Genomic DNA, 19,135 nt, shown 5'->3' with positions numbered 1-19,135 from the left:
TGCAAATAACTGATATGCAGGATCTCTGCTATGTGATTCCTGTAAAGGGGGTCACGACTCACATGTTGAGAACTGCTGCTGCAAATGCCTGAAATACAGCCGCTGACAGAAAGCTATGTGAAGACAGGCAAGGTAGGTTCTTCTACTGTCACCATTAATCCTGGGGACAACTTTTACTGCACAGAATCTACACTGAGTAATTTACTTGGGGTCCTAAAAAGAACCAACTTTAAAGGCTCTGAGTTTAGCTTTCATATATAAAACCCTTTAAGTATTCAGACAATTTTCTAGAGCCTACTTCAGGAGACAGACAATATTCCTCTTTAAATCATGAGTAGACAGATGCTCTTTCAAAGGATAAGATGTTTACTCTGTTATAAACAGGGATTAGGAGGCTGCCCAAATTAAGTCACTGTTTTCTCTAGAATGGCAAATGCTCACTCACCTCTCTCTATCTCCGCATCCAGAATACCGTTTATACAAAACCAGCCCAAGTCAGTACCTGAGCACCAGAGCACAGTAATCCCTCACACAGCTGCTAAGGAAAGCCTACTTTGTTTTGTTTTACAATGTGGACAAATGTGGCATTTTTTTAAAGCATACTGTAAATACTCCATCTTCTTATTGGCACTAGGGAAGGGCCATCAAGACAAATGCTACAGAAGGAATATAATACAACATACAGCCTCAGCTAGCTAGCAAATTAACCATTCTTTCAGGAATATGAAAATCACACATTTACTGGGTGTTGCTACAATTAGTTGTGAGAAATATTTATGCCTGGAATGATCTAATGATCAAAATATCTAACACTTCAACCAGCCTGTACAACTAAGCAATACAAGAGAATGCCTTGTGTTTTAAAAACTGGAGTTTTGCATTTTAAAAAAAGTAAACTCAGCAAGATTTTCAGAGACAGATATTACCTTCCCTATTTTCTCTGTCAATACTTTGCCTTTTCCTAATGGCTAATCTTGGCATAAGAAGGGGTCTTTCGGATTCAGTGTAAAAGTATGTTTGACTGTAAGAGAAAACTGCATCCTGGCTTACTGACTAGATTATGCTGGGATGGGAGAGATGGATTTACTGGAAAACTGGGATGGAGTGTTGTATGAAAAGCAAGAATGTATCACCATAGGTTTCTTGGCTAACAGGCTAACAGGGCTGCGAAGCCAGCCCCTGACCACAGAGGGCTGACAGCCACTCTTCTGTGAGTGCACTGTCACCAAGCACCACCACGTGGGTGCATATGCTGTCCTGTGGGGAAAAGACCTCATGGGAGAAAGTCCATAGACATACTGAACAACACATAAAGGATAAACAGTCTGTCTGGTTCCAATAGCTATCTTCAGAGTATAGAAGAGTCCTTGTCTTTGGGCCTATGTAACTCTGGAAACAGTTTCCAAAAGGAGTTTCTTAGCATACCAAACACTTAAGATATAATGAAACTAAAGGGGACCATCAGAGAGGGACCTCTGAAGACCGCTCCATATAGCCTCCACAATCACCTGAACTCTGTTCTCATTGTAGGTCTCGTTGGTCATTAAGCTTCTATGCTGCACATAACTTATGACTCTATGTTGACTTAACGTAGCCTTGGAAACACTTTTCAGGAAAGGTTTCTGTAGTTCAAGATCATACACCTGCTCTGGCTCTGAGTTTGCCTAATTTTAAGAGCTTCACTAGACTGCCTACTAGTATACAAATAGCAGCATGTTTAATGTTTTATGATTTTGTTTTCAATCATGTGTTGTGTGTGTATGTTGGGGTTGGGGGAGCTACACACATGAACAAAGCTACTCATGGAGGCCAGAAGAGAGTGTCTGATCCCCCAGGGCCACCCAATGGAGGTGCTCTGACCAAATCTGGGATCTCAACACCCTTCTCTGAGCCATCTTTCTAATCCCCACTTGACTTTGAAGTCAAAAGCACCTAGTGGGCCAAGGCTGTACAAAATGGGCATCTATGGTATATGTTTGCAGGACTGAACTAACTGGGCAAACCAGAAATAACAGATTCTTTATTTTTATTTTTCCAGTGGGAAAGCAGGGAAGCCCTGCTAACCTTCTTTCTCTCTGCCCTCCAGGCCTCACCAGTTCACTGACTGGAAACAAGCAGTTAATACCTCAGCCTTCATCGCTTACAGAGGACGCCTGTGAATTTTATTAGAAATGTGAAGTTTACACAAACATTTCATCAGTAATAGGACAACAGTGCAGAGGCAGAAAATTTTTACATCTGTAGCCACTGAAATCTCTTTCTAAAATAATTTCTCTGCTTTTCTTCATCAAGCCATCATTTGACTACTCCAATTGGTAAGAAATTAAAACTCCATACCTCAGTTTCCAAGTAGGAATGCTTACTTCCTAAGTTTTTATGAGGTTTAAATGGATCAACATGCATTAAAATTCCTAATGAATCCTCAATGACTGAAAAATCCTCATTTTATTGTGTGTATTAAGCACTTCCTCATGCTTAAAAAAACAGTATCTCAATTATATCAGTTACTGAAATTATGTTTACAAGAGTTTACAATGAAAGACTGAATGACAGAGACTATATATGTAATCCTACAATTGAAAGGGGTTTAACATCATTCATAAAGTCAAAACTCCAAAGTATACTCTGTTGTTCATTTACTCATCTATTTATATAGAGTAACCACAGCTACAAGGCAAGCAAGGTCTTTAATAAAGAAAGCTGATGGTCACCATAGGTGTCCACACATACACAAAACCCACCCAGGCACACACAGGTCACAGAGGCTGACTGTAACCACACAGGCACACACAGGTCACAGAGGGCGACTGAGCAAAAGGTGTTTTATCAGTAACTTCCCAGTCACCAAAATAGCTGAAAGAACTACTTGGACATTTTAACATCAAATTATACTTCTGATGAAGTTTCTGGTTATCAATAGCAGACACAGGAACTAGGGTTTGGGAGATCACCACTGAACCAATAGACTATGGGCGAGAGACACTTGGCTCCCTTTGGCAAAGACTGAAAGTTAATACATGGATGAGCCACGCTTCTAACCTAATGGTGCACATGAATTCAGATCATGAGCTGATAAAAATCAACTTCTAGAGAAAATGCCCAGGAACAGCAACACAAAATGTTTCGCAACACAGCAACATAAAGCATCTCTACATTCAGTGGTGACCCTTTAAGAAGTCTATGTGCTAACTATCCTACAAGCATTATCAAAACACATTTAAATTTTTTCAGTTTTCCGATTTATTTGAATGTTTCAAGCAGTATATCACACTGAGCAAACAGAAGTGAGGTACAGAAACACTTCTGCTCAGGAATACACTTACACAAGTCATTCAACTCCACACGTAATGTTGATTACTACAAAAAAGGAGAAACTAGTCTCTATAAAATTCTTTATTATGTCTACATACAAAGAAATACACCCAGTATTAGCATAGAGCATGAAGAGCTTCTAAGAAATATAATACATTTTGGCAATATTTTTAGGGTTTTAAGAAGACATTGAGGAGATATGTCCTATAATTTTACAACTAGAAAAGCTGTATTAGAAATACATTTTCAAATATATGTATAATTTAAAAAGGAAGGCAAAAAATGCCAGCAATTTCTCTTTAAAGAAAGATGTGAGCTACAACAATCTGCACATGTGCGATGCTGCCTGCTAGCTAGGATTGCTAAGCATGACTTGCACACAGATTGCACTAACTCAATTCACTGATATTTGACAAAACTCAATTATAAAGAGTGACAATTCCAAGCCTACATTTCTGGATACATATTAAAAAGCAAGAAAATCCATTAACTGATTAATAAAATGCTCCTTAATAGCTAATCTCCTTTAATCTGATTTAACATTTTGAACATGAGATACTTTTCATTACAGAAGATTAACCCCAGTTAAAATTAAGTCACCATCTTAGTAGAGACACCATGACCAAGGCAACTCTTAAAAAAAAGAAGCACTTAACTGGAGCTTGCTTACATTCGTAGAGGAGCATGTTGGAGAGCACAGCAGCACACAGCATTCATGGTGCTGAAGTAGCTAAGAGTTCTATATGCCGATCCAAAGAGAGACAGACAAAAACAGACTGCCTGGGCCTGGCATGGGCTTCTGACCGCTCAAAGCCCACCCCCAGTGACACACTTCCTCCAACAAGGCCACACCTCCTAATCCTTCTAATCCTGTCAAAGAGTTCCACTCTCTGGTGACTAATTATTCAAATATCTGAGCCTATAGAGGCCATTTTACTTCAAACACCAGAGTCACCGACATACTAAAAACTCTATATTTAGGCAAATGCTGAATGCAAATCAAACATGGATCAGTAGGTATAAGGAAAAATATTTTCTCTGTAATGATTTTAAAAAATTATCTTTTGTATTTAACTAGAATCCAATAGCATCTGTGAGACCAAAACAACAATCACTTAGCTTTCACAAAGCTGCAACTCAATACATCTCCCTCACCCTATCCCTAACCTCACCACACAGAAACACAACAAATGCACCAGGCTCCAAAGACAACATCAGAAGCTCACACTAGCATACAAACCCCTGTACCCAGGAAACAGAAATGCTTGTACACAGAGTTCAGACAAACTATCAAAGGAGTGTCACAGTAGAAAACAACTTCCTGTTAGAACCTCCTCAGGGATACTGGCCAGCTGTTAGGCTTCTAGAAACTGGACCAGTCTGACTACCCTGCACTGTCAGCACTGAGGCTCACCAGAATGGACTTCCCTCTTGCTGCCTGGGACTTTTGCTCCTTAATTCTGATGTCAATTACATTAATAACAACATCACTGTCTACTTCATTCAGATACAAAAGCAAAAGAGCTAAGTCTCAGCGAGGGCCACTACAATAACTTGTTTCCTAAATAAAGGAAACTGCACCAAAGCCACTTGCTTCTGTAAACATGACTTCCAATTCAGTTAGACCACACAATACATACATTTAAAGTCTCATTTAAATCAAATCTGAAAGTAAGTAAAACCTTGAAATTCTACTTCAGATTAGTCAGTTTACTAGAAATACCTGATTGTGTTAAAATCCTTTAGTTTTAGAAATAAAATTACCGGGGGGGGGGGGGGGATTATTAATTCCAGGTTAAAGGAAACAATGGGGAAATAATTACTAAAAATTGGAACCCTGCTTCTCTAAAACCTGAGCTAAAAGTACAAGCTGACGTTTGTTTTGCCCATTTATTGCTTAGCAGATCTACATTCAAGGTATGAAACTCCAATTCTCCATAGGAAGTGATATCCTTTTTTTTCCAAAGAATCTTTTGGACGTGGGGGACACAAGGGTAGGAAAAAGGAAGATGACGTCTGTGGAATGACTCAATCCACTGTTACTTCTCCATTGCTTGAATGCTATCCTCAAATTCACCACACACAGTAGAGATGTGTGCATCCTGATCTGACGAAAAGGCATCCAGAGATGAAGCCTACAGGCAAGCTTAGTTTAATAAAAACTGGAACAGAACAAGTATTTATCAAGAAGGCAAGCATGGTCTGTATTTTTAACTTCAATGTGTTCAATGCTATTTTGTACAGATGCTAGTAATTCCCTTTTTAGATTTAAGTCACACACAAAGACATGCTGACTGTAAACAATTGCATCTCTCTGAATCAAGGAGAGGAGTACATTCTGAAATAATTACTCATTTCATCTCAAAAGAACAGTGCTTGACATTCACCGTGACAACCCAGGGAAACAGACTTCAAATTTACTGTCACTTCCTTTATTTTCTCTGTGTGGTGTTTGTGTGGGTGTGTGCATGTGTGCACATCGTGTAATGGTCAGAGATGGATACCAGGTATCTTTCGTAGTCATACTCCACTTTGTTTTTGAGGTAGAGGCTCTCACTGAATCTGGAGCTCTCTGATTCAGCTACACTGGCTGACCAATGAATCCAAGACTCCACCTCTCCTCTCCTCCAACACAAGGGCTTGCTGCTACAGCTGGCTTTGATTTGTAGTTCTAAGAATCAAACTCAGGTCGGCACACGTGTGCTATTGAATGAGCCTATCACCTCAACTCAATTTAGAACAATTTCCATTATGGGCATTTGTATTTGAGAACATGTACAGTGGCTAAGTATCAGACTGACAAAATATATTCCCTCAGCACTTGCGTCTTTTTCTGAATGTCTCACAGTTGTTCTATTTTGTGTGATTTCTATTCAGTTTAGAAATAACCTATCAGAACTCAGTTTCCCTGCTTAATACAATGAACTGCTATTCAATATTTTTAAAATGCACACAATCTGAAAATAACATGCCGCATTGTGATAATATCAGGCTAAAACAAGTAACAAGTAGCTTACTTATTATTATGTTCAACCCAGAGTGCTCAACTTTATAGTAGAGACCCTTGAAAGAGTTTGCAATAGTTGCCATCAAAGTACAAAGTACAAAGTCTTGGAAGTTAATGGGGCCTTGCAGGGGGAAGGAGATTACTCAGCCACTAGCCCCTGCCAGGCCTTGGGAGTGACATGCACTTTTAGATGAATGTTTCCACATATTCCCTCCTAACTATTAACAGTAAGTACAGGGGAATCTGAAAACTTCTGTTTGAGGGATTTAAATATCCATTAGAAATTCTGGCAAATTCAAAGTTGGAAATTGAGCAATGTACATAATTTACTGATTTTGGCATGTCTTGTGAATTAGAAGTTCATCATTATCAAGTACTTATTAATGGGCTTAACTGTAGAGAGCAGAATTTTAGGGGAAACAATCCTTATCCTCAGCACTATTACCCATAGTCATGTCACTTATTATTATCACTACCAAGGGGTATTAGAAATATTTACACTCAATGGTAAAAGATAAAAAATAAAAAAGATTAAAACAGACATGCCACAAAGTTCCATGGAACCCCAATAAGCATATAAAGTGACTGCTGAAATAAAAAAAATGCATATAAAGTGTTCAACATCCATCATCAGAGAAATGCAAATAGAAAAAGGACTATTATAAACCACCAAAATAGCTACAATTACCAAGACTGTCATCAAGAGATAGCAATGATATGGAGCAACTGAAATTAATTCTCATACATTGTTGACGGACTGTGCCTCACTTGATAAAAGGCCAAACAGCAGAGAGAGAAAGAGAGAGAGAGAGAGAGAGAGAGATGACAGACAGAGACAGAGACAGACAGAGAGACAGAGACTTGGGAGGGGGGCTTCATGTGACCCAGTATTTCACTTCCAGAGCGTGATTAGTATCTGTATCTGTGGATATAACCAACCATGGGCTAAAAATACTAGGAAGAAAATTGTACCCACACTGAACATGCACAGACTTTTCTATCCATCCTACCCTAAACAACTTGTACAGTATAGCAAGAATTTACATAGCACTGATACTGTGCTAGGCATAATAAAGGATCTAGAAAGGATTTAAAGTATACAGGGAGATGCATGTGCAAATACTATATGCTATTGTAATAAGGGATTTTAGCAGCCACTGTACATTCTGGCATCCACAGGGCATCCTAAAAACAATTCTCTACAGACAGCAAGGGACTGTATAGCTCTCAGTTCTAGTTCATGCACATATATGTCCATCCTCAGGCCAGTACCGCAATCTTGAATACTGTTGCTTACTGGTAGGCTTTGAGGTTTTCTTTCTTTCCTTTATTGATTACATGCTATAAGCACTTAATGATCATATGCAATACAGATGTTGAACACAATACAATAGTGCAGCCCTTTGAGCATGTTTACATTCAAATACATACAAGGTTGGTCAAAAGGAATGGACATTTTAAATTTAGATAGGCATTGACAATTCACCTTCCAATGAGGTTCAGTCAAATTATACTCCATTCAATGTTTAAGAAAGCCTACTTGACCTACATTCTCTCCAACAGAGCATTCTTTTTTCAGTCTTCATGATTTTTCTGTTTTTAAATCTGTTTTGTTGTGATAAAGAAATGTCAAAGCAGCCTTAACATTCCTCTATGACTTTTCCATATCAAAAAGAAAAGGAGGAGCTGTCAGTCTTTCAGACATTCTAAACAGTAATAATGACTTATTAAGTTAGTTTGCACATCAACAAATCAATTAGGATACCCAAGAAATGGTTTAATTACTAGCAAACTGTTTGTCTTAGCAAGTCTATCTTTGGGAACTGATCTAAAGTAATTTAAAGGAAAACAAAATGATTAGTGTATTATAAAAGCAAGATTAGAAAAAATAACTTTGCACTATATGCTAATAGTAGAAAAATATATGTCATTATTAAGACTATAAACACTGCTGCTATATAAAAATACTCTGCTCATTTTTAAGAGGGATGCAAAATTTTATGTATACTTTATACTTAATTAACAATTGTAATATTCTTCTTTAACTTGCAAACTTCATATAACTTTTTAGAATTAAGTCCACAATTATATCATCTGTTCATACATACTAGCTTACATTAAAAATATACTTACTGTGATGATGCCAATGAGTTGTGTGTAAAAGAGTCCAGTTATTCCAACTAACATAGTAATGCCCATAAAGGCAGCTAGTCTCATGATAGCCAGCTCATGCCGAACAACAAAGAGGTCCTACAGAGAGAAAGGAAGTCTTAAAAATGGCGTGTAGAATTGTACTGTTGAAATCATAGCCAATATGTCATGCACAAGTATCCCTCACTGCTTTAGAGAACCCACCTCCTCCTTTTGATCCACACATCACCACACAATGTTAGAAACTTTCACAAATAACTTCAGAACTTATACAGGAAGTTAAAAATTACAGTTTTTCACTACTGTATTGTATCTCAAAATAACAATCTCTCTCAATACCAGAACTGCAACTTACTTTTTTTAAAGCACTGTTTGTGGCAAAAAGCAAAAATCCAAGAAGGTATGGGATGTTTGGTCCACAAAGGAAAGTCTGTATTACACTGCTAAAATTTTGGAATGTACAGGCATAATTTATAATACTAAAAATCAAGTGACCCAAATAACTAATAATTATCTAATTTAGCTAACAGGACACAGGGGCAGCCTTTTCAAGCACACTCCATTCATTCTTCCATTTAGTCAGCCCTGTGACACATGTGATAAATAATAATAATGTGCTCTACGTACTCAGGAACTATACTCACTGAACTCCCAAATGTGCCATGATGTACTACTGCAGATGCAGGCACAGAGTCCTGCAGAGATGGAAGGAACATGGTGGGCAAAGGGAACTGTGACAAGGCAAAGGCCATTTGGTCACTTCTAGGGAATGGAACTGAAGATGCCTCAAGTGAACTGTGTTCTAAGGCAGAAACAAAACAAAACAAAAACAAAAACAAAAACCACTTCACTTGGCATCATGGCTCCTGAACACACCAGAGGGAAGAATTAGGATTCTCCAGGAAACTGTTGCACTAAACTTAGAAGTAAAGCAGCCAGATCTTAGATGCAACAGGTGGACTGGAAGAATGCCCCAATACAACCACTGGTGCTTATGGGCTTTTCCTAACTTAGGTTAAGGAGTAACAGTGTTATGGCAATCCCAAAAGTAAGGCCAGGAGTGGTGGGTGCAAGCATCCCAAAGCTTAGGAAACAAAGGCAGGAGGACCAGCAGCCAAGGCCAAGATGGATAGCACTGAGTCCAATTTCTAAAAACTAAAGTAACAGAAAATGACATATTAGGTGGCCACTGAAGCAACTGTTTGCTTGAAACAAAGGACTGGTGCCTTTCTGTGGACCACACTGACTGAGCATTAGGCTCAGAGAACATCTGGTTCTCTACCTTCAACTCTTATTCATTAGCCACTGGACTGTTATGTAGCAGTCAAATACTGACTACCACCCAACATTTCATTTTTACAAAGTCTAATTTTGAATACTTACAAAAGTAAAAGTGAGAAGTGATGTGCTTTGCACATGAAGCAGCAATTTGAGCGCTACTGTGTGTTTCTTGTTCATCTCATCTGCAGGAGACCCCAGATGAACACAGAAAACTCCGCCCTACTGATCCAAGCCATGAGGAACACTCAAAATGCATTCACTCCCCAAACATCTCCTGGAGCTTTTCAGGTGAGCCACACCCACCCACAAGTCAATGAAGCTCTCCTTCCAACTTCACAGGGCTTACACCCTGACATCCTTCCGGCATTCACTCCCATAATCCAAGTTCACACTCCAAGACCTGGGCACATGCACTTCCTGACCAGAGTCTGACAGTTGGGTGCTGTGTCTTTATTTCTGATAAGTGGTTTTAGACATGTGTACACAGAAATTACTATGCTGAAGTGACTACTTCATTTATGTAATTATTTATTTTTTGGTTTTTCGAGACAGTGTTTTTCTGTGGCTTTGGAGGCTGTCCTGGAACTGGCTCTTGTAGACCAGGCTGGTCTCAAACTCACAGAGATCTCTCTGCCTCTGCCTCCTGAGTGCTGGGATTAAAGGCATGGGCCACCATCGCCTGGCGAAGTGACTACTTTTGATCAAATAAAATCTATCCTGTCTGCTTCCTATGAAAAAATATCAAGGATTATTTTTTTACTAACTGTAATTTACAAATGTCATGGATGGTGATAAGACTAAAATATTTATTTTAAAAATTACGTTGTGCACTTAGTTATATATTCAAATTGCCTGTAGTATAAATTAACATAAAAACTACTTTTCGCTTTTATATATCCAGAAAACAATTCCAAGTTCACACATGCATTACTTGTATCAATCTACAATCTAAGTCTGCACTTTAGTTGTGTCTTTTGCTTCTTTCTTTTAAGTCCCAAAAGAACCCATTTGTACTCAGAATCTTTATTATCAGGGTTACTGGGTGAATATGACACCAAAATCCACATGTCGAGGTCCTAACCCAACACCTCAACACATGAGTACCTCTGAATCTGAATATATTTGGAGGTGGAGCTTCTGAAGCTGTGGCTAAATTAAAATGAGACAATGAAGTGGGCACTCCTCCCACTCTCCAGTATGACTGATGCCCTCAAAAGGGAGGACGTGTGGGTACAGAAAGAGGGTCCAGGACTTGTCTACACAGAGGAAAGACCACTGAGGGCACAGTGGGATGGTGGGCATCTATAAGTCAAAGAAACAAGGAAGAGTCAGATCTTCTGGAACCATAACATTGGACTTGCAACCATCATTATTGGGAGGGACAAATTTCTTCTAAGCTGCACAGTCTGTGATATTTTGTTCTGCTACCCTTAGCACAATAACAGCCACAGCATACCATTCATAATTAACCTGTTAAATAGAATGAAGGTACAATTGCCATATATTAGTCAAGTACCCAGGAATTATACTTGTCCTCAAGAACTTCTTGGGGTTTATAATCTTTTCTTAGTGGCATGATGTTGCTAATTTAAATTACTGAAAACAAGCTTTGGAATAGAAATAAAAATGATTCTGTAGAGTCTCCTCCATCACAGTCTCCAGGCCTAACTGTCCATCACAGAGTCTCCAGGTCTAACTGTCCATCACAGAGTCTCCAGATCCAACTGTCCATCACAGAGTCTCCAGGCCTAACTGTCTATCACTGAGTCTCCAGGCCTAACTGTCTATCACAGAGTCTCCAGATCCAACCGTCTATCACTGAGTCTCCAGGTCCAACTGTCCATCACAGAGTCTCCAGGCCTAACTGTCTATCACTGAGTCTCCAGATCCAACTGTCTATCATAGTCTCCAGATTCAACTGTCTATCACAGAGTCTCCAGGTCCAACTGTCTATCACTGAGTCTCCAGGTCCAACTGTCTATCACAGAGTCTCCAGATCCAACCGTCTATCACTGAGTCTCCAGGTCCAACTGTCTATCACAGAGTCTCCAGGCCTAACTGTCCATCACTGAGTCTCCAGGTCCAACTGTCCATCATAGTCTCCAGGTCTAACTGTCCATCACAGAGTCTCCAGGTCCAACTGTCTATTACTGAGCCTGCAGCTCTAACTGTGCATCACAGAGCTTGCAGGTCTAACCCTTCACCACAGAAAAAGAAGTCAGCATTTCATCAGCATACTATGCGAAGTTGTAAGGACTGTTTCCCTGAGTTTTGGAAAACTTTCTTCTGATAAAGGAAGTTCTCTACTTCTAGTCTGCTAACATGGAAACTCTAAATTTCATCTTTTGTCCATATACTTGAGTTATGAAACCAAGCAAACCACAGGCACCAAACAGAATAGATGGGAGCAAGACTGCCTAATGCGAATATTACTGGGAACAATGTACCTGTCCACCAACAGAAAGAAGACATTATTTTAAATGAGATATTATGAATATTTATAGCAATAGTCACAACAGTGGATATTAACTATAGTTAACAAACTGAATGTCTATCCAATGCTGCCCACACAGCACCATAGCCTGTTCACTAGCCAATAAACTTCAATGTTTGTGCATGCTTCCACAATATAATAAATACTGCACGTGACAATATAAAGGGTACAACAGTAAAAAGGAAAGCTGTAATCATAAAAATTTAACTGATACATATAGACTCCAGATTATAGTTTAAAATAGAAACAGAATTCTTTAAAAATGGCTGTCCAGTCCCCATGAGAACCAGCCTATCACTGAGGGATTTGTGCTGTTTTGTTTTCCAAGAAAAGAAAGAAATTGTATCATATCTGATATATCTAACATAAAGAATTGAGTTTTTAAAGTGACTAAACAACCAATTTCATATGCAGAGATTAATGCTGATAAGAAAATCCATTTTACAATAAGATGCATTTTATTTTAGTCTTAGAATCCTTATAGCTGTACTATTATTAATATTATTATTATTATTCTGCCTACTTTAGCCTTTTGATTACTAATTCCAAAGTATAGTTAGAGTGTTTATACGTTTATTCTGTAATTCTCTCTCTTCCCACATTTTCTCAAAGAACACAAATTCTTTCAGTCTCATTAAATCCTAACAGAAATTAATATCTAAAGGGAAACTCACTATTTATACCTCTCTAGTGACTACTGTTGAATGTTCAGAATCAAACATTACATTTTGTATATATGTGCATGCGACTTTGTTATTATAGAGCAAATACAAACAACACCTGATTTCCTGGCAGGCAGTGCATTCTTCAAAAAAAAACTGCCTTGTTTTTCTTAGCATATTTTTATCAGTAGAATTTCTTTTTAAAAGCTGGAACAATTAATAAGAAACCGAGTAACATATTTCCTTGTTAAATTCACAACTAAAAGCACTACAGTGTTTGGGAGAATTAAGACAGTGACAGCAAGGCTCCCAAGTTTAACCATTTAAACTCAAAGAGACTGACAGTCTCAGAAGATGCAAAAGCTGCTGTGTGCTCCATGCTAAATGCTAGTCTATTTAGAACAGGATGCCACAAAAACAGTCTCAAGGAGGCACACACAGCCATCCTGTTATTACAGCACATGCTCGGGGTTTGTTACACGGTTTCTATGTTCCATCTGTCAAGACAGAAAAGGAATAGACTGACAGAAAAAACTGACAACTGTTAGATTAGACCATTTTTGTCTACCAACCTCCCTAGCAGTAAGTCCATACACATGAAAAAAGGAGGTAGGTTACCTGCATACTACCAATAATAGCTTATTTTTTCACATTGATCTTAACCCCCAATCTTCTTTGTTATACTTATCAAAAACTCATAAAGCTAAATATGTATTTCATCAATATTCTCCATTCTTCTGGGACCCAGATAAACAAGACACCTAGTACATGATAAGAATGAAGATCATTAAGGCTAAGGTATTGTAATAGCAATAAACAGCAGAAGTAGTCAGATTACCTATAGGGCTGATTATACAAAAATATTCTGTAATTATAGTGAAATTTAGAATAATCCAAGGGTACCTGAAATTAAATCCTCTGGTTATTTTTATTTTTTATTAGCCAAAAGCTAAGGCAAAGACTTGTGTGGCCCAGTTCTATGACACAAAACCCAAACAGCAACACTATTAGACATCCACCAGTTGGGACAGCAGTAGCGTGCCTCTGGCTGGCCACTGCACATTATTTATTTCCCTCTTATGAATAAGTCTTTGTTTCAGTTCTCTCTCCTCCCTTCCCCTTATGTCACCCTTGCTCTCATATCATTAGATGCAGTTTGTATGATTTTGCCCTTCACATAAAAATAACTATAAAAGAATCAGAAATTAATTTGAATCTACTTAATCTAAAAATAATTTTTAAAGCGTGATTTTAGAACTGAAGTGGTATTCCACAAACCATTAGCTGTGTAACCCCTACTTTAAAATTATAAATTATTTACTTAAATACTTTTTCCCCTGTCTTAGATAGTAATTACTGTCTACAATATCAAGTTGCCAGTGGGTGTATATATTTTTTTTAATTTCAACTACTATGACATGATAGATGAGCAGTCTTTATGTTAGATAGAAATATTAAATGCAGGCTGCCTCAAAAAAAGAAATTATCAATGTATGAATCTATCAGATTTTGTAGTGCGACAGAATATTTCAAATTTGTACTTAAATTTTCAAAAATGCTAATAAAAATTGCCTAAAAACTCTTCAGGTACACCAGGCATGGTGGCACATACCTACAATGCTTGCACTTGGGGATGGAGGCAGGGAGACCAGAAGTTTAAGATCAGTTTAGGCTACATGAGACACTGTTCCCTCCCTCCCTCCCATTAGAAAAAAAGTTCTTCAAGAGAAAACAGAGGCAGTGTTTGCAGGCTGGAGCTCGCTTTGCCAGGAAGCACAGCCCCAATCACCTTGTCAGATGGCTGCTCTGTGAAGAGATAGGCACAGACCTCTGCATCTCTGCCATCTTACCAGTCTAAGAACACTCCAAAAGAGACGTTTCTCACTATTCCAAGTGCATACAACCAGAACCATCTAATCTAAATTTGGAAAATACATGACTGATGAAAGATTTATGCCCCAGATAACTTGGAAAGTTTACTACAAATACAGTGATACCTCCCTTCATATTTAAATAAAAGTCTGTAGTTTTCTTTTGTTTCAATAATACACTAAGTGACTAAAAATTTGCTGACGAAACCCTTTAAAATAAGTATTATAAGAGTCAAATATGGACATTGGCCAAATATTAAAGTTCATTTTATTCTATATCCATCTAATTTACTAAATTAGAATAGTAAATTATCTCACAAACAGGTTTGTTAAATCCTATAATAATTTTTAGCCCAATAATTAAAGTAAGACATCAGTTTCAAAGAGTTTTAAGAAAAACCCAACATTACACTGTCATAAAAAAGGCAAACAAATTTAATGCCTAACATCTTAAAAGACTTTTCTAGACTCAAAGCTATATACTCTACACATTTTCCAAATCTGATTATTTTATCCTATTTGTTTGAAAACCAACCCTGTTGCTCAATTTCTGAAAATTTCTAGACACCTATTTATCATTTTCCGAAACTAATTGAGCTCTTTGGGATTTTTAACTTAAGGTTTGTTTATTTTATATCGCATGTGTTAGTCTTCTGCCTGCATCCTTGTGTGTACACCACGTGTGTCTGGTGCCCATGAAGGCCAGGGGAGGTGTCGGGTCACCCACGACAATAGCTACAGACAATTGGGAGCCACTAGGAGGGTGCTGGGAACAGAATCCGGATCCTCTGCAAGAGCAGCATGTGTTCGTATACACTAAGCCAGTCAGTCCCTGGGATTTTTAAATTACTGTTTTCAATGAGGATAAATTATATAAATTATTTTTTAAGCTCATGGGCTTTCCTTAGCAGAAGACTTGCAATATAAATCAGTATAAGAAAGAAATCCTATTTGGGACATCAATTCATGTTGAACTACGCCTTTATCCATTACACTTTCTATACCCTCCTTCCCTCAACAACAGGTATGTTCAAGTATTTCCCAGAGCCTCACAATAGCCAGGAAAGATGGTATTTTGAAGGTAAAGATTAAGAAGAAGCATGGGGCAGGGAGTGCAATCCAGTCGTGGAGTACTTGCCAACCATGCACAGAACTTAGCTCATTCCACAACACTACATGGGGAAATAGGTTTGGTTTTTTGTTTTTCTTAAAAGCATGAAGCTACTGTAAGAAAAAGAAAAACCTGGTGGTAACTACAAAGGAACTACAGTAATCCGTCTCAGAACAAGGTTCCCTAAAAACAGAAAATAAGAAATGGAAAGTCCGATTCCCAAATGGTTCATTTCCCAGAATTTGCAAACAGTCTGTTTTCTCTCAATTTCCTTTTTCAAGAGTTATTCGTAATCTACCAGCTTCTCACAAACACTGGTCAAGTGCCATTCACCGGCAATTCTATTCTATTAAGTGAATACACACTTTCATCTTAAGAGCAAGTATGCACCTAAGAGTTGACACCGCTCTTTCCTGACCTGGAAGATAAGCACTCAGCCAGATAGGAGAGAAGATGCTCTGCTGCCCTGTCTACCTGAGAGGGTGCTGGGAAAAGCAGGTAGAAACTTCCCACTGCTCTCAGGACACAAGTATATGATCAAGGCCAAGCACACACCTGCTGTGTGAAAGGTGCACAGCCACACTGGTTCCAATGAGCCCAGGGCCCCTGGGGTCTTCACTGCATTCTCAAGCAATAAGAGGGTAGAAGTGGATGAGACCGGGTTGACAATACATGGCCAGTTGTCCACACATACTCAAAAGCAGGCCACAGGTTTTTACTGGTCATTGGAAAAGTTAAAAGGATATGAAGAAGGTCCCAAGAGAAATACATATGGACTAGAATTATTGTTAAGGTCGCCGGGCGGTGGTGGCGCATGCCTTTAATCCCAGCACTCGGGAGGCAGAGGCGGGCGGATCTCTGTGAGTTCGAGGCCAGGCTGGACCGACAGCCTCCAAAACAATACAGAGAAACCCTGTCTCGTAAAAAAAAAAACCAAAAAAAAAAAAAAAAGAATTATTGTTAAGGTCAATGTGATGATGGTGACTTCCCTACTGAAATTAGTGGTAACTTTTTACAGTGTGGTCTTCAAAAGAACTTCTATAAAAAGAACAGTGTACTATTTCTTAGCCCAACAATACTTGCTATACTCAGTATTTTATAGTAGATTTAACCTCATATTTGACCATTCCACTACCTCAAGCCTCTTGGAGTTTTCTTGTCTCAAACTGTTTTTCTTCTTTGTTTTGCTAATCTCTATCTGCCTCACTATAAAGTCTGTCCAGAACCCACAGTACTCGAACCTTGGGCCACATAAGTTTTCAAACTTCACAGAACTCTATTTACAAAGATCAGGGCACCAGTGTCCTCTCTTGATGTTGCACAACTAGGCAGCAATAATTAGATCACCTGAGAAGAAACCATTAGAAAAGCCTTACTGCCACTGACACCTGCGAGAGAATCCTTTGTCTGAGACTAAGCTTCCCAGCACAGGCACTTATTAGTAATTATAAAAGCTTGGCCCCTGGCTTAGGCTTGTCTCATTAGCTCTTACCATTTAAATTAACCCATTTATCTTAATCTATGCTTTGCCTCATGGCTTTTGACCTTCCTTTATTCTGTATGTCCAACTCTTTCCATACCTTGTTGGCGTCTGACGCGTGCCAAGATTCATTTCCTACTTCCTCTCTTTCTGCCTGGATGTCCCACCTATACCTCCTGCCTAGCTATTGGCCTTTCCGCCTTTTATTCCACCAATCACAGCAAAACATTTTCAACAATGTACAAAATCCCACAGCATCCCTGAAAAGCCAGATAAATCCAACCCATGAACAGCTATGCAGAATGGTGAACAGCAGTCAACCCAGCCAGCACCTAGGCTGAGATCCAAGAGCAGAGAGACGCCAAGGGCCCTGTACCTTCTGCACTGCTTGCTAGCTTGCATGGGAAGGACACAATCTACAACAGACACCTCAGAGCTTCCACTGAAACCCCAGAAGGATACAAAGAGGAGTAATGGAAAATGTAAACTAGTCCTTTATAATACTTAGCAACCAAACATCCTACAGAACACAAATGCAGTAAGTATGATCTCCTAAAGAGCTGCTACATTAAGCCCAATTCAGTATGAGAAAAGCATGCCATTTGTTTGGGTCAACATGAGCATTCCCCTTTATCTTATAAAGAAAATAAAAGAGTAAATCAAATCTGCAGTTAGAACACATCAACCACATCTTCACAAGTGGCCATACAATTTTCCCAGTATTCATTAAAAATTTTTAGGCATATCAGGGTGCAAGACTAATATCTAGTATGGACATAAAAATAGCTTTAATTAAAATGTTCAAGAAGGGACTGGAGATGGTTCAGTAGTTAAGACAAGAGAATGTGGGTTGGATTCCCAGTACCATAGTTGCATACAGCCATCCCTAACCCAATCCAGACATGCATGTGGTGTACATACAAACATCCATGCACATAAAGTTAAAAAATCTTCAAAGTTTAAGATATAGTGCTAAAAATATTGAAGAAAATGGTAAGATGTAGAAATTTCCTAGAAAAGTGGTCCATGAGAAATAGTAACAAGTGAAGATGCTAAGAGTTAGAGATCAGTACCAGCAAGAAACAGATGTCTTTTGAATATGATCCAGCTATTGGACCCAGTTTTAGTAACATACACCACATTTAATAATCACAATTCAATCACATTTAAGACAGACCACTGAGGTCGGCAGCCATACACAACAGCCAAGTCTCAGGCCAAGCCTGTGTACCAACGCCACCACACATAGAACTGAGACTCCCATCACTCACATTTCACGGCACACCTACACATGGTATTTCATAAACAAAGACATAAACAGCATAAACAGTAAAGAAAATTACCCCTCACCTGTTCTTTCCCTTTCTGTCTTGTATCTGTACATATACTCAAAAGCACTGCCTTTCCCCATCTCTCTCTCTCTCTCTCTCTCTCTCTCTCTCTCTCTCTCTCTCTCTCTCTCTCTCTCTCTCACACACACACACACACACACACACACACACACACTATTTTTTAAAAAATACAACCAAAGTCCAAATAAAATGAAAAATTATACAGGATATGTTTAATCCCAGCTCTAACTAAAACCAGGTGGCTACTCTTCCTCCCTTTTTATGTGCACCACCTTATTCGTTCCGTTATCCTCAGTGTCCTCTTGTAAACGTCAGAAACTAAAATGAAAGGTCCACAGTAGAGTGCCGACCCAGTCAAGAACCAAAGGCTCTGGGGCTGTGAGCACCAACACAGTTAGGCAAGTCTGGGCATCG

General features: G+C 38.7%; 1 protein-coding gene across 4 annotated transcripts in view; it reads right to left on the bottom strand.

The window, feature by feature from the left end:
• Zdhhc21 (zinc finger DHHC-type palmitoyltransferase 21) overlaps nucleotides 1–19,135 on the bottom strand; it is a 54,883-nt gene that overhangs the window by 9,951 nt on the left and 25,797 nt on the right. For all 4 annotated transcript variants that reach the window (XM_040757234.1, XM_013122089.2, XM_013122088.3 and 1 more), the window contains one exon: nucleotides 8,453–8,569. In XM_040757234.1, the coding sequence (XP_040613168.1) occupies nucleotides 8,453–8,569 (117 nt within the window). The remainder of the gene's footprint in view (nucleotides 1–8,452; nucleotides 8,570–19,135) is intronic.

This window comes from Mesocricetus auratus, unplaced genomic scaffold, assembly GCF_017639785.1.
Source record: "Mesocricetus auratus isolate SY011 unplaced genomic scaffold, BCM_Maur_2.0 Super-Scaffold_100014, whole genome shotgun sequence".
NCBI classification, from domain to species: Eukaryota; Metazoa; Chordata; class Mammalia; order Rodentia; family Cricetidae; genus Mesocricetus; species Mesocricetus auratus.
This window is presented reverse-complemented; position numbering and strand designations above follow the sequence as displayed.